The sequence below is a fragment of the Choristoneura fumiferana genome, chromosome 10, assembly GCF_025370935.1.
Source record: "Choristoneura fumiferana chromosome 10, NRCan_CFum_1, whole genome shotgun sequence".
Lineage (NCBI taxonomy): Eukaryota > Metazoa > Arthropoda > Insecta > Lepidoptera > Tortricidae > Choristoneura > Choristoneura fumiferana.
Window position 1 is genome coordinate 16,773,372 of NC_133481.1, and position 15,397 is coordinate 16,788,768.

A 15,397-nucleotide genomic window follows, 5' to 3' on the forward strand; every position below is an offset into this window, starting at 1 on the left:
CATAATCTCATTAGCACGATGATTCATGTGCAAGCCCGCGCCTCGCTAATTGTGCCGGCGATCGCAAACAAAATTAAGCCTTTCATTGATGGATTATTTCATATCATACAGTTCTTGTGCCTGGAAATTTATGTTGATATTTTGAAAATGTCTAGTGAAAGTGAAAGAATATGTAAGTTGAAGTAGCAATTAGTGGGCCATATTAACAGAAGAAAGGAAAAAAGGAATGGCGGCCACAAACCGGATGTTGTAGGTACTGAAGTGCCCACGGAAACTTTCCAAAAATGCGAAATTTTTCACATGGGAAAATTTTGGAAACTTTTCACAATTTTATATGGGGATTGAAACTTTCCGTTTCTTAAATTTAAATTTCGTATATTTCTTCTGAAAATTTCCAGAAATTTCCGAGAACTTTTCCAACTTTTTGGAAACTTTCCGCAACTTGCACATCTGTAAGTGTTGGCAGGACTCCCATTAGATGGACCGACGACATCGCATGACTTGCAGCCAAACGGTGGATACAGGTGGCATGTTGTCCCTTATTATTGTATTTTAAGGGATAGGCTTCAACAGTAGACACCTTTTGGTTAATTATGAAAGTTAAAAAAACTATGAAGTAAGTTGCTTCGTTGGTCTCGTAATGTTTTCCTCCACCGTTTAGCTCGTAGTAAATTTCGAAAAAACTCAAGAGTTCCGAGCACGGGTTTGAATCCATAGTCATCTGCTTGAGAGGCCATAGGTCCAGCCATTAGGCCACGACAGCTTTTACACCACCACTTGTTATATAGTCCACAATGGTTTACAGTTCACCGAACTACTAGTTTTAAGTACTTATGAAAGAAATTTTCTAAGTGACAAGCTGACCAATTACAAGCGATAATAATTTTTATCAGCTTTTCTTATTTATTATACTGTTATTTCCATGGGGTGTTTGAAAGAGACACTGACAGAACAGTAAGTATCTACCTACATCTGCTGTTGTGTTTAGTATAATGCACTACAATACTTAATAATGAAATTTTCGACATATTATTATAACTGTCATAATGCGTGTACGTGAAGTATTATATGTGAATGCAAGCCAGTGGTCTCGGCTCATTACTCAATACGACGCGGCGGCGGTCACCGTCCACCGAAATAAACGAGGTGATGACTGAAGAGTCCACTAGCGACAAGCGCGCGCGCCTTTTCTCGCCATCCGCTATCAGTAGGGTTACCACCGAGTACTGCCTCATCGCAACGTAACGTTTGGCAACCTGTTTCATTTCGCAACGTAACGTTTGGCAACTGGTTTCATTTCGCAACTTTTCATTTCGTAAACTCTAAAACTGTAAATATTTCAGGATTTATTTCAGGGTCATCGTGTAGAACCCTTTAGGTTAGGTTAGGTTTATAAAAATCCTGAAATATTTACAGTTTCAGAAATATTAAACAGTTGGGAAATGAAAAGTTGCGAAATGAAACAGGTTGCCAAACGTTATTCGCCGAAACATTAGTAAACCGGGTTACCACAGGTCCTGGTACACCGGGACACGTCCAGATTTGAAGATTGCTGTCCCTTTGTCCCGGCCATATAGGGTTATTGTGCGGCGGGTCACCAAAAAGCAAAGTAAAAAAGCAATCCACGTCAGAAAAGAGTACGCTCGTTATTTTTAGATTATCTCAAACGAGCGAGAGAGACGTATGATTGTACGCTCTACTTCCGTGCCATTTACTTTAGTCAAATGAGTCTATAAAAAAACTCTCGGCGACTATACCTCTTGTTATAAGTACATATCATGACTGAATCTCAACATGGGAGAGAAGACAATATAAAACAACAATTGATCGCTTGTTTATTGTTTACGTTCAACCAACGGGCTTTGTTTGTGAATTATTTAAATAGTTTAATTTGTTTACCTGCTAGGGTTGGCAACTCACTGTAAAATACATAGACAATATATTTATAAATAGGAAATGTATATCTCCATATACAGGAAAAGGCAGTATATGCGTGAATTATTGACTAAATATAAAGTCTAGGAAAGCAGCATGTTGAATAAATACATTAATGCTCTATGTAGTTTTGACAACCCTATTTCATTATTTATATTTGGTACAAGTTGTAACATGAAAGCGGGTAGTGATTATGATTAATGTTTTAAGAGAATAATCAATTTCCAATTATTATCGACAGGATAACATAAAAATGGATAAGATAGATTAATTAACCGCAAATCATTAACAACTGTGTCCATGGATATTTGACCCCCCCCCCCGTCGTGGTTTACAGACCTACTTCCGCAGGCCCTGCGTGAAATTATGAAAATTAATCGCACCTCTCTGAAACAACAAGTACATACTCGTACTTGTATTTTTTTCTGTAAATTACTATTAGATAGAGAACGATCAAAATTGAGATTATTATAGTTTCGCACCTCTAAAACAACAATGACATAATTGCAATTTTTTTCCAAAAAATACTTAATGGTACGAGTAGAGAACGAACGAAAATTAAGTTTTATTTATTTATTTTTGCATTCATCACGAAAAAGTGAAGTTGTACTTAAATTTGCATTTATGTCAGTATGTTAATTAGAGGTGTGGTTTGTTTCCTAGATCGCCATCGCTTGTGACTTCCACTGGCTCGTTAATAATGAATCGGCACACAACCCCGACAGGCGATTTGACGCGTCATCGGGTCAAACCTGTTTTATTATTAAAATTAACTTAGCGATAATCATGTTTGCTCTGGATTATATCGATTGGAGATTTAGCGTCGATTCTCATGTATTTGCAAATATAATATGGCCACAAGTGCGATCTGATACATTTTTAACCACCGACGCAAAAAGAGAGGTGTTATAAGTACTGATGTGCCAAAAGAAACTTCTCACAATTTCGTATGGGGGGAAACTTTCCCCTTTCCCACCTATCCCTACCGCTGTATCCCTCCTGATACAGATATGTGGAATATCGTCACTACTTTGAAAAAATCTCGTATCTAAAATCAATATGTCAACAAAATTGAACCTTGACGTAATGTTCATAAGGTCCACTCAGAAAAAATATCTATTTTGAGATACGAGTTTTTTTTTTAAATAGTGACGATATTTTTCCTTTCTTCTCCACCGGTAAGGATATCATTCCATGTATTTCTACTAAAATCCACGGCGGTAGGGACATGTGGATTTTTTTCCAACCATCCATACTAGGTGGTCGTTTGATAGGGACTTGTGGATTTTTTTCCAACCATCTATACTAACCGACCGTGCGGTAGGGACTTGTGGAGTTTTTCCTACATGGTTAGTTATAAGTTTGACGCCAATGCTGTCTGTCTGTCTGTTTGTGTCATCGTAGCTATCAGACGAAAGAACCAATTTCAATTCGGTTTTTTTTTTCACGTGAAAGCGTGTTTCCTGCTAAGCTTGATAAAAATTGGGTCAGCCGTGTATGAGATGTTGAACTTTGAAATGAAAATATTGCTGGTTTTTCAACTTGTCTATGTTGGTTAGATTGTCAAAGGATTTTATTTAAATGGCCATGTTTGTATGCAAAGTCTTATTGAGGGAGCGAAGCATCTCCGGTTAATTATGTTCATAAATTCTTGTTTTCTTATTGCTGTGTGTACAATTACTTTATTAACCTTGCAAATTTATCTTTACAGATGCATCATCCGATTCAGATGAAGCCAGCTGACAGTGAGAACAGAAATGGTAAGTGTTCTCGTACCTAGCTCAATCAATCTATCGATATATCGACTGGTCTCTGGCTCAACCTTGTGTATGAAATTTTTGTAAGGCAACATTAAATCATTAATTTAAACTAAAATCAACTTTATGCTGTGGCTCTTTTCACCATTTTCCAGGTCCCGCGAATTTAGATACGCCCCAACAAAATATGAATCATCATCATCATCATCCCAGCCTATATACGTCCCACTGCTGGGCACAGGCCTCTTGGAATGAGACGGCTTATAGTTTTATATATTTACCTATGAGGGATTGATTTTATAACGAATAATATTTCAAACGACTTCAACTGATTTTGTACCACATTTAAATTTTAGCAAGGTTTAATTAATTTATTTATAACAGTTTACATTAGGTGTAGGCTTACAGTACAATACCAAAGCACCTAGAATGCTAAAGATAACAAATCATACTAAAGAAACTTAATCATTGTGTATAATAGGTACATTTATGTGGTCACTGTATGCACTACGCCTGGAAAAGGGTTAGCTTTATTTTTTTTAATATTGTTTTTTTTTATAAGCCTTTTGCAACTTATATAAGTCGCATGGATAGTTTTCTTAGTTATTCAGTCATCGATTGCATTCTACTCTTGACGATTATCATGTCGAATACGTACCCTAAAGGCTCATTAACTAAACGCAACATTAGTCATCCAACTCCGTTTTTCCTCACGTTACCTAGTGTTTAGCTAATCGCTGATAGCACGTTACAGCATTTACCGTATGACAAATCGATTCGAACGCTATCGCCAACTATCGCGTTACTCGACTGGCAATGGTCGACGTACAACTATTAGCCAAAGTCTATACTAAGCCACACTATAGCCCTTAGAGCTACGTGATAAAGCCTGGTCGCCTGCCGTACGAAGACGCACGTGGGGAGAATACAATGCGACATACACACACACGCGTGCAAAATAGGTGACTTATTCTGATGCAATTGCTATGTAGGCTTTTTTGTACTAAACCTAACGAGGATGATGGGGTTAGAATTGTGCGCATAATTTGTTCACCTATATAGTTGTAAGTTGTAAACCAACGGCTTGTAAGCCTGTAAGCATTTTTTATTGTTAAACTCTTATTTTTGTTATACAGCAGCACTTATTATATTTCCCAAATATCTATCACAAATAAATTATTAAAATATTCCTATTTCACTGCTGTGTCACATTTTGTATGAGAATTTTGAGTTTTTAACACTTAATACAGATGCAAATGTCATTGTTTATGTATATTTATGTTAAATGTATCCTGTAGTAAATAAATCTGAAGAAAAAAAAAAAAAACAAATAACTAAATCATGTGAATATACAGTGAAATGTAAGCAGCCGTTTCCAGCCGCTAGTTATCGCTAAAAATGGTAATATGAGCCAAATAGGCCATTTCTAGCTGCTAGGCTAGAAATGTTAGTAGATAACCAGCTTCACATCTGTATTCACCTATCCACATTTAGTGATCATGAAAATTGAAGTTTGGATGCATCTGTAGATTGTAAGATTGTATGACAGTGTTAAGTGAAACAGAATTATTTTTTAGCGGTGTTTGTGGCATTTTTTTTTCTTTTCTTCTTTCTTTCTTTCACAAAACGTAAGCATGCACTAGTTCGCTTAACATCAGGTGAGGATAGGAGTCAAACACGGTCAGTTTTATGTTTTAAAAAAAAGTTTTTGTACTGGTGGGTAATAGGATCTATGCATAGTTTGCTCCCGTTCTTAACACCGTTCACTGAGTCCACTACTTACATTCAGTTTGATTCGGTTGGCGTTCGGCGGGCCGCTCAGTTGCAATTTACATGCTTACTAACATTGTGGTCTTGTGGAACAATCAGAATAAAAAGTAGCTTAAATGTTGTTCCAGAGATCCAAGCTATCTGCATAACAAATTCCTTTCAAAACCGTCCAGCCGTTTTAGCGTGAAAGAGCAACAAACACACGCACAGATTCACAAACTTTCGCTTAATTTTTAAACACCTTTGTAAACAAGGATAAATTACAAGAGAAATCTCTCCCCGAGCGAATGTTATTCGCAGGTTTTGTTTCCGGAAACTTCATTACTTTTGAGCGCCTGCTTTCCTTCTAACTTGTTGCCATAATAACTTCTTATCGCATGCAAACACTAGATCATGCTCGTAAAATATGTTTTATAGCGCAATTTATCGTATGCACATCACATTTTACGCTTCACAGCGCTTTGAATACTTCAAGGACAATATTCGGATTTCATCGCCTTTATTTTGCTTCATCCTATCCTACTAATCCTTTTCCTTATCCTTACTAATATTATAAATGCGAAAGTATGTCTGTCACTTTGTCATACTTAACCGCTGAACCGATTTGAATAATATTCGATATGAAAATAATTTAAGCCGCTGGGAAGGACATCGGGTAGTTTTTAGTTATCCCGAAAAATAGCAAAGTCCCCTCGGGATAGCGATAAATGACTTTTTCGCAAACGAAGTCGCATCCATAAGCTAGTAATATAACAAATGAGAGAGAGAGAGAGAGAGAGAGAGAGACATTTATTTACACATATTCGATACACAGAAAAAACACGTAAATGCAAAAGTAACTCTGTCTTTCTGTCAAACGGTCTATTTGACTGTTATTTTCTCACGCTGCAACTGCAACCGCTTATCCTTTTTTTTGGAGATAATTTGACACACAGGGATAATGACATAGGATAGTTTTTATCCCGGAATAAACATGCATTGCATAGATAAACGAATTTGTAGCAGACGAAGTCGCAAGGAAAAAGCTGATAAATATGATAATATTTAAATGAGATTTTTTTACAAGTGTTTGCATGTTTTATTTGTTACTCTCTCACGCAATAACTGCGATAAAGTCCCAACTAAGTTTCGCTAACAGAATTAGTCTCAGTTTCTATTTATATATCCATCCAACGGATTAGTTCTCAATTCGTTCGCCCATCAATCGTGCCAGCCAATAAGTTGTGTGTCTCCGTAGTATTAATTTATGTTACTATCTGTACTATTTCCTTAGATAAGATTCAACAGTGAGGATACCCCTGTATATTACTGGCAGACAGCTGATGTCTACCCGTCATCATCATCATCAGCCTATATAGCAGTCCACTAGTGGGCATACATCTCCCCAAATGAGCGCCATTGCCTGTCCTCTGCTCGACGCGATGTACACTCACAAACTTTCGCATTCATTTATAGTAGGATTACTTCGGAATAGGTAGTAGCGTCTGCGTCTATCTTAACTGAGTCACCTACTGCAGACGTGTTGTTTTCATTATCATTTAGCATTATTAAACTGAAGTTTAGACATGGAAATGAGTAGGCCACGTCAACCGCGTGTACCCCACACGGGTGATGGTAGCCAGGAGCGGGTAAAGTTTAAAACGCATAATGGACAAAATACATAATGGTTACTTAATATAATGTAATTTTCAGCGACGCTATAAGCTAGACGAATTGTTTTAATCGTGTAATCTACAAGCGTATTGGATAAGTTGGGCTATATAGGTTAGGTTTATTTCATAACAATAGTAACCCTTGAAACCCTTGGTATAAATACACTTGTACTATTATTCTGTGCCTACACTTGGTACATAATAATATACCAAATGATCACTACATATTTTGTCATTGATTCGCTTGGCCTTTGTCATGTTCATAAGAATCACGCAAAACGAAATATTTTGTGCACGTTCTGACTTACCTTTTTTTACCGTTTGAATACTGTTACTATAATAATTAATGTAGAGCTTTAAATTGAATCTTTGATCGCTGCCAACCACAATTTCTATAACACGATTTACCTGTTTATTTAATTAAACAGACACGCTAAATCATATTTTCATGAAAACTAATATCCAATACTAATAAACCTAGCACTGATTACGAATATCAAATTCATTGATGATTTCGTTCTGGTACACATTTATATTGCGGTATCTGTTTCAATAATGCGTTGATAAACACTCTGGTAAAATAGTATATTACTGAATGTGCGTCGACGGAATAATTAAAGTAAATAATCATTATTTTCCAATCTGCGGCATTCAAATAATTCTACTGAAATTGTAGATGCAAATGTTTGTAGATATATGCATGCGTATTTATATTGATTAAAAACACTAGAGACATGTGACCATATTGTCTAATTGCGATTGTATTCACTGTCTCTTTCTACCTTTTGTGTCCAGTGTCCACTGTTTCAGGAGGTTCACTATACCATAACGTCCATTTTACAATGTTCACTCTACCTAAACATCCACTCTACCAGAAGATGCTCTCTATTTTTTTTTCATCACGGGACAATTCACACCAATTGAGCTAGTCCCAAAGTAAGCATAGCAAAGCTTGTGTTATGGGTACTAAGCAACGGATAAATATAATTATATAGATAGATACATACTTAAATACATATTAAACACCCAGGATCCGAGAACAAACATTCGTATTTTTCATACAAATATCTGCCCCGACACGGGAATCGAACCCGGGACCTCAAGCTTCGTAGTCACGTTCTCTAACCACTAGGCCATCTGGTCGTCTTTTAACCCTTTTCCAGGTCCCGCGAATTTAGATACGCCACAAAAAAATATGAATCATCATCATCATCATCCCAGCCTATATATACGTCCCACTGCTGGGCACAGGCCCTCTCTATTGCTGCGTCCACTCTAATGAAATGTACACTCTACTAAAAATCCAACCTTACTGAAGCTTGTAGTATGTTACAACATCCAATCTATCAAAAGGTCTACACTGCCAAACAGGTTGTCCCACTCTATTAATACTTAAGACACTGCTGAAGCGGTTGCTTCATCTTTCATAATGCGAACCGCTAAAGAATGGAATTCGCTCCCGTCGTCTGTTTTTCCGGATAAATACAATCTAGGTCTCTTCAAGGCTAGAGTGAATAGGCTGCTATTGAACCAGTGGGATACCTTTGGCCTCATCTGCACTTAACATCAGGTGAGGTAGGGATCAATCACGGTCAGTTTTATGTAAAAAAAAACTTCTTCTGATACAGTGGACATCTGATGTTCTGATGTCATGAACGTTATTTCATTAACAGCGAGCGTTCTGAGGCAATGGCCATTTCATATAGGTTACATAGGTTTTTTTCTCTTTTGTGTGGAATACAGATTGCTGAATCTCCGGAATAACACAAACTACTTTTTATTCCAATATTCCCGCGGGATCGGATTTGTACATGTAAAATCCAAAAAGTCAGAGTCGCCAACTGTAGAGACATGATTTTTTTCTCGGATTCTTCATGCAACATAGATAAACCGCTATATCGTAATTTTTAACCTCCGGCGCAATAAGAGGGTTGTTATAAGTTTGACCGCTATGTGTGTCTGTGTGTCTGTCTGTGGCACCGTAGCTCTTAAACGGGTGGACCAATTTGGATGCAGTTTTCTTTATTTGAAAGCAGATTTTCTAGCAATGGTTCTTGAACATGTTTCATCAAAATCGGTTTATTCGTTTTTGAGATATTGAACTTTGAAGTGACAAAGTCGGGGGTGTTTTATTCTTTTTTTTTTCGACTGGATGGCAAACGAGCAAGTGGGTCACCTGGTGGTAAGAGATTACCACCGCCCATAGACACCTGCAACACCAGGGGGATTGCAGATGCGTTGCCAACCTAGAGGCCTAAGATGGGATACCTCAAGTGCCAGTAATTTCACCGGCTGTCTTACTCTCCACGCCGAAACACAACAATGCAAGCACTGCTATTTCACGGCAGGATTAGCGAGCAAGATGGTGGTAGCAATCCGGGCGGACCTTGCACAAGGTCCTACCACCTGCAAACTTCATTCATTGGCATAATTTGGTAAATTTAGTTGCGGATCGGCAAGAGCAGCGTAGAATGTTCACCAACGGGATGGACGGATGACCTGGTTAAAGCCAAGTTCACGGTGGATGCAGGCCGCTCCCAATCCTAGCAATTGGGAGTCTACGGGGAACCCTATGTCCAACAATAGACGTCTTATGGCTGATATGATGATGATGCACTGGTATGATAAATGTACTGTTTCGTTAAATTTAAAATTCGGTCCTTTTATCTCTCCATTGTAGTGTCTAGTCTACACTTGTTTCTGATGTCCTTTTAATCATTCAAAGGTTAACTGGATGTCTTTCCCTTGTTAACTGTTATTATCAATAGGTTATCAATACAAAAAAAATGCCGGAATTTAACTTAACCCTTAATAAGGCCCCATTCATTGGAGCATACTACCACAGAGTCAAAAGCAGCTATCGAATACATACCTGACAAAGAATCTTTTAAAGCTAGTCGTATTGTAAATGGTAACAATGGAAATTTGACGTATTATGAAACTAATAAGTTTCAGTTTCCAACTCAATGCAAGTGGTCGCTAAATCGCCTCTACCTTACTAAAGGTTTAACTAACAGATCTAATAGCTACCGTTACCAAAGCCAAGGGCAAAGACTGATGATATTATTCACGAGCTGTGCATTCGCTCAGTTGCGATGACTTAGCAACGTGCGCTTGTTTACACACCGGGGTTTAGCTGCCGATTGACGCTCCGACAAGCGTCTAGTACAAGCTAGACATAACAGACGTGTGAAGTCAACAGCTCATTTGCATTTTCTATTAGGAACATTTAAATGTAAAAACACCTGAGCGAAATAGGACATCTTAAGACTAAACGTCTGAAACTTCATCCCAAATTATGCCCTTATGTCGAAATAAAAAATAACCTCACGTTTTCGGGGATATTTACAATGTGATATCTTCGGGTATATATTTATTGCAAATCCGCGTTAGGTACTGCCATTGGATGGTTACGCGCATCTGACGAATTTAGAATAACATAGTGCAGATACGCGATAATTAGTTATTGTGGGTAAGTGGCTATGCATATCCCTGACAATATTATAATGACAGGCTACAAACCGCATGTTTCCGAATACGTGAGCTAAAATAGGCTTAGACACAGGTGGCAGTGGTGGGATGATCTAGACGTGTTCTTTAAGGACACCGCTCAAAATCAGCACGAATAGAGAATATGGGGGAAACCTTTGGCCTGAAGTGGGACACTTCTTCAAGCTAATAAAAAAAAATGTGGTAGTGCCCCGATACAGGGCCTTTATCTGACCGGCCCTTTTTCTCGCGAAATTGTAACAAATACTCACAAACTTCCGCATACGAGTATATCGTAGCTTTTACTCCGCTGTAACTGCGGCTTCTTTCTCTCTCTATTCAGTATAAATTTCAGAAAGTTCTCTTTTCCACACCTCTATAATCTTCAAGGAATACGCCTGCTTAATTTCAAGTCTAGCTTTAGTGGTTTAGACTGTGCATTATCTGTCAGTCACATCACTCTATATAGCTTTATAGATATTAGAAGAATTAGATTTGTAAGTGAAGTAATTTCTCTCTTTGGATTTTAGGTGACAAATGTCTATGACACCGCTTTTATAAATTAAACAAAGCCGGCATTACAGGTTTTTGTCACACAAAATACCAGTGACTTGATATAGAGTGCATTAGCAGACCCTAAAAGGATTAGAGGGATCTGTAGGCTTTTTCATATTCACTCACTACAACCACAGTATTACGCGGTGCTGGGGAAGGGAAAGCATCTTCTTATCAACACAATAACCTTGAATTAATACTATATCTTGAGAAGTTCCTCCAGTAGTTTACATGTGTTCCTCGAAATCTATAAACAACGTGACAAGAAATCGGGTATAGGTCGGGATCACACCTGGAGCCGTGAAAACCGTGTCACGCAGGACGGGGCTCATTAGCGTCGCGACGGCGAGGGGGGGGGGGGGCTGACAACACGAAGGATGACTGATCGGCCGTCAGCGCCCGCGCACCTCGGCGCACCGGCGCGCTAGTCGCGTACCGGCCGCGGTTCAATGCAGACGTTACCGTTATGTGCAGTGTATGTGGAGTGAAGTGATGCGGGGTGACACGGGCGGCGCGCGCGCAAAGGCGGGCGCGGGCCGATCCAACGGCGGGTACCCGCCTATCAGTGCCGCCTACTGGCTTCCCCCCTCGAACCCGACGCCCTACCATGTGCCAGGTTCGGAACATACCACGAATTGTGACCACCTTTGATGTGACGTGAATCATTCGATTGTTCTTTTGCTAATGGCATCCGATACCTATTTTGGATTGCGGATGCCCGAGGGTTTAGCGTTCGCTTTTTTTTTTCATCAAAGTTACTTGGACTAAGAACCTATATTTGAACTATCATTACTAGAACGCCATAGGGAATTGGTGAAAAGTACTGCGAAATTTGAAATATAAGTAGAGTATAATAGAGTCTTTTACACAATTGCATTAATCTTGTCAGTAAAATGAAAATTTAATTTCATAATTATGTAGTTTCGAACTGAATTTCCTAATGGAATTTTCAAATGTCGTGGTATAACAAATAGGTCTGGTCTGGTTTCAGGAGTTTGGGATGTTATTCAACGCAAATATTCAACTTACATTTAATGTTTTATAATAGTTTTCCCCCATTGTGCGCAGTGACTAATAACGATAGTTAATTATCCTCGTAATTATTTAGTCACGTATGTTATTAACATCATGTTGTGTTCAAGCTGTTATACGGTTTCGTCTGTAAATTAGAGGTATTGGTATTACACAACAATTACCACTAGCATTGCTTTGGACTATTCCTGAACGCAACTACTATAACTCTAATGAAACCTTTTACTTTAACCAGTTAACGATTAAAACGATCCGATGTCATTTCTAAATCGTTGACGAATCGTATTTTTTCGCTTGAAAATCGAAATCGCTTTGACATTGACCGATATCGCCGCACGCCGATTTAAAACACCGCGAAATGAGGCGAAGCTATATTTTAAATGCTTACCAATGATTTGTTAACGCAATGTCGTACGCACATTGTTTATTCTATAACAAAGAGATTCGACTAAAACCTGAACGCTGCGCTAATGCCAACTGGGTTTATGGCCTGCTATCGACAAGTGTTCGGTTGTTTTTTTGAAACACTATTCTATTTACCCGCAGAAAATCTTCAATAGATTTTTACAACCGGTTATTTATTGCCTGCAGTTACGTGAAGACGTTTTTCAGCTATCGTCGTTGTTGATGGACGTTCGTCTTATCTCGAAATATGACCTCGAACATGCTTACATTGACTAAAAGTGTACCTTGGGTAACCACAAGTTTCTTTCCAATATACCTACCTTGGCATACGCCATAAGTACACGCTTTTTCCTCTTGTGACATAGGTACTCGAAACGTTTCAGTTCACGTGTTTTCGGTTTTGTTCTGACGTACACTTAGAGGTTGTCAATTATACCTACAGTATTAAATTTATGAAACTAAACACGAAGTAGATTATTTTACAAGCTTTTATTTAGTTTCACCTGTCCCGTTGTCTGTCGGTCTGTCTGTAGTCAAATCTTGCAAGTTAAATTTGATCAACTTCCAGTAGTCAGATTGACTTGAAATTTGGAATACTTATGTAAATCGCGTGACAGTACAGGTAAATATCGAAGTCGAGGTAAATATTACTCGTGTGTGTTAGCGTGATAAGTCCCGTTGGTGTATTTTGACTATGAGTGAAAATCACGAAAGCTTAAAACGTTATAAAAAGTACAGTCAGCAAAAAAAGCTTGTATTAAAAATGAAAATTTTATGGTTAGGTTATTTATTTACACACGAGATACCTACAAAGTACATAGTACTTACTTTTACCGAAAACTATTTATTAACACCGTAACATGTTGTTTTTAAGAAAGTTTTAATGTGTAGGTAAATACAATATAAATATGATGGATCAATTTTATTAACACCAATTACTATATACTTATTAGTTAACTAATTGTTTAAACACGCTAAACTCGAGAACACGCATTCGTATTGAACTGATGAGTAATCGAACCCGTTATCTAATTGTGTAAGCGATATGGTCGACAAATACGTTTTTTAACGAAAGAGTCTTTTGTAGTACATATATTATACATATTTATGGGGAGTTTTTTTTTCACGAAGTCGCGAGCCTAGCCTACGGTACTTAACTTGATTTAAAATAAAGATAAAAAAACCACGCTGGACAACTGTTTCCAATCGCTATATTTACTTTACGAGGCAATAATTAAATGAAAGCGCTTGCTTATTCAGACGCTTTATTTTCGAGTCATTGCCCAACCGTTTGATTAGCATGTCTATTGTCAATTAGTTTCTCTAAGCGTTCCTTAGGATAACGAGCTATTTCAATGTCCTAATCCTATAATTAGTACAAGAATGTGCACTAGTCTAGTGTTGTTCCGCTGTCGCTAGTTTTATTAACGAGTCTGAGCACGATTTGATTACACTCGACCGAAATAAATGCAGTTTACACGTCTACTACGGAGCCCTTTATTCGAAGCCACTGAGGTGATACGATGGCGATGCTTAAGGGAGATTTGTATGACAGCGTTCAGTGTTATACTGTCATCATCATCGTCATCATATTAGCCGTAAGACGTGCACTGTTTTACATAGGCCGCCCCCATAGACCTCAAGTTGCTATGGTTGGAAGCGGCCTGTTAGGCTGTATGTACAGTCAACCACAATGAGGTCAATACAGCCACAGTTATAAAAATATTTACACAACACCTTAATATGTAGTCACTAAAATCGTGTATACATATTTCTGTCACTTTGACCGTATTGATATTTTTGTAGTTGACTGTCTAGCCATACAACAACGGTCATCTATGAGGGCGGCTCCTTCCATAATTTTCCAATGTTTCATACGCGTATTCAAGTTTATTCGGTCGACTTCATATAAGTAACCAGTCTTTATCAAAGTTGGCAACTGAAAATATAGGTATCTGTTGCTGCCGCCGCTTTTATGTACACAATCCGTGTTACGAAAGTTAATTTTAAATACATAAGAATAATCAATCTATACAAGTTGCATTTCTTGGTGGCACTGCGAACCCGCAGCTTAATGCAACTTTTATGGGTTTTTTTCGCACTTGGAATTAAGGATAGTGAGATACATGGCTTGTGTGTCGTTGGAATATCACTCGGACGTGTTGAATATGAATGCTTTGGATATTTGAGCAGAGAATCTGTATCAACAAGTTGCTAATTCGCTAATACAAGTTTTCTATGTTTGCTTGTTAATTTCTGCGATATATAGGGTTGTGCTAAATTATGTAGAGTTCCGATATAAAGTTTTAAAAAGTTCTTTCCACAACAAACAAATCTCAATAAATTATAAAGTACAAACTCTTCAATGAGTAAAGAAGTTTAAGTTATATGCATAAATACATAATTTCCAGAATTCCAAAACTTATGACTCTCATCTAGGTCATATGTACAGTCAACTACAAAGATATCGATACGGCGATAGTTATAAAAAAATTGTAGTTGGCTATAATACACCAGTAAGAAAAAGTCGGAACTCATGATGTTAAAACACATTGTGTTAATATAGCACAGATTAAACCTCAACAAGAATCCGTAAGCAATATCGTGAGATACAAAGTATGAATGACCGGCGAATTATATCGACCGCACGCTAAAATCGATTCAATATTGAATGTCATCGCTTCATCAGCTCTAGTCCCACATCCGTTCGGAATAGTCGTGTTACCATAACACCTGAGCGCGTATCCACACAGATCTGTTCCAGATATAACTAGTATCTAAACTTCTATACTAGATTTAACG

The 15,397-nt window shown here is 37.9% G+C and overlaps 1 protein-coding gene across 9 annotated transcripts in view; it reads left to right on the forward strand.

Moving 5' to 3' along the window:
• The window catches only part of LOC141432186 (CUGBP Elav-like family member 1), a 531,549-nt gene that overhangs the window by 422,164 nt on the left and 93,988 nt on the right, over positions 1-15,397 (forward strand). For all 9 annotated transcript variants that reach the window (XM_074093670.1, XM_074093671.1, XM_074093678.1 and 6 more), the window contains one exon: positions 3,647-3,695. In XM_074093670.1, the coding sequence (XP_073949771.1) occupies positions 3,647-3,695 (49 nt within the window). The remainder of the gene's footprint in view (positions 1-3,646; positions 3,696-15,397) is intronic.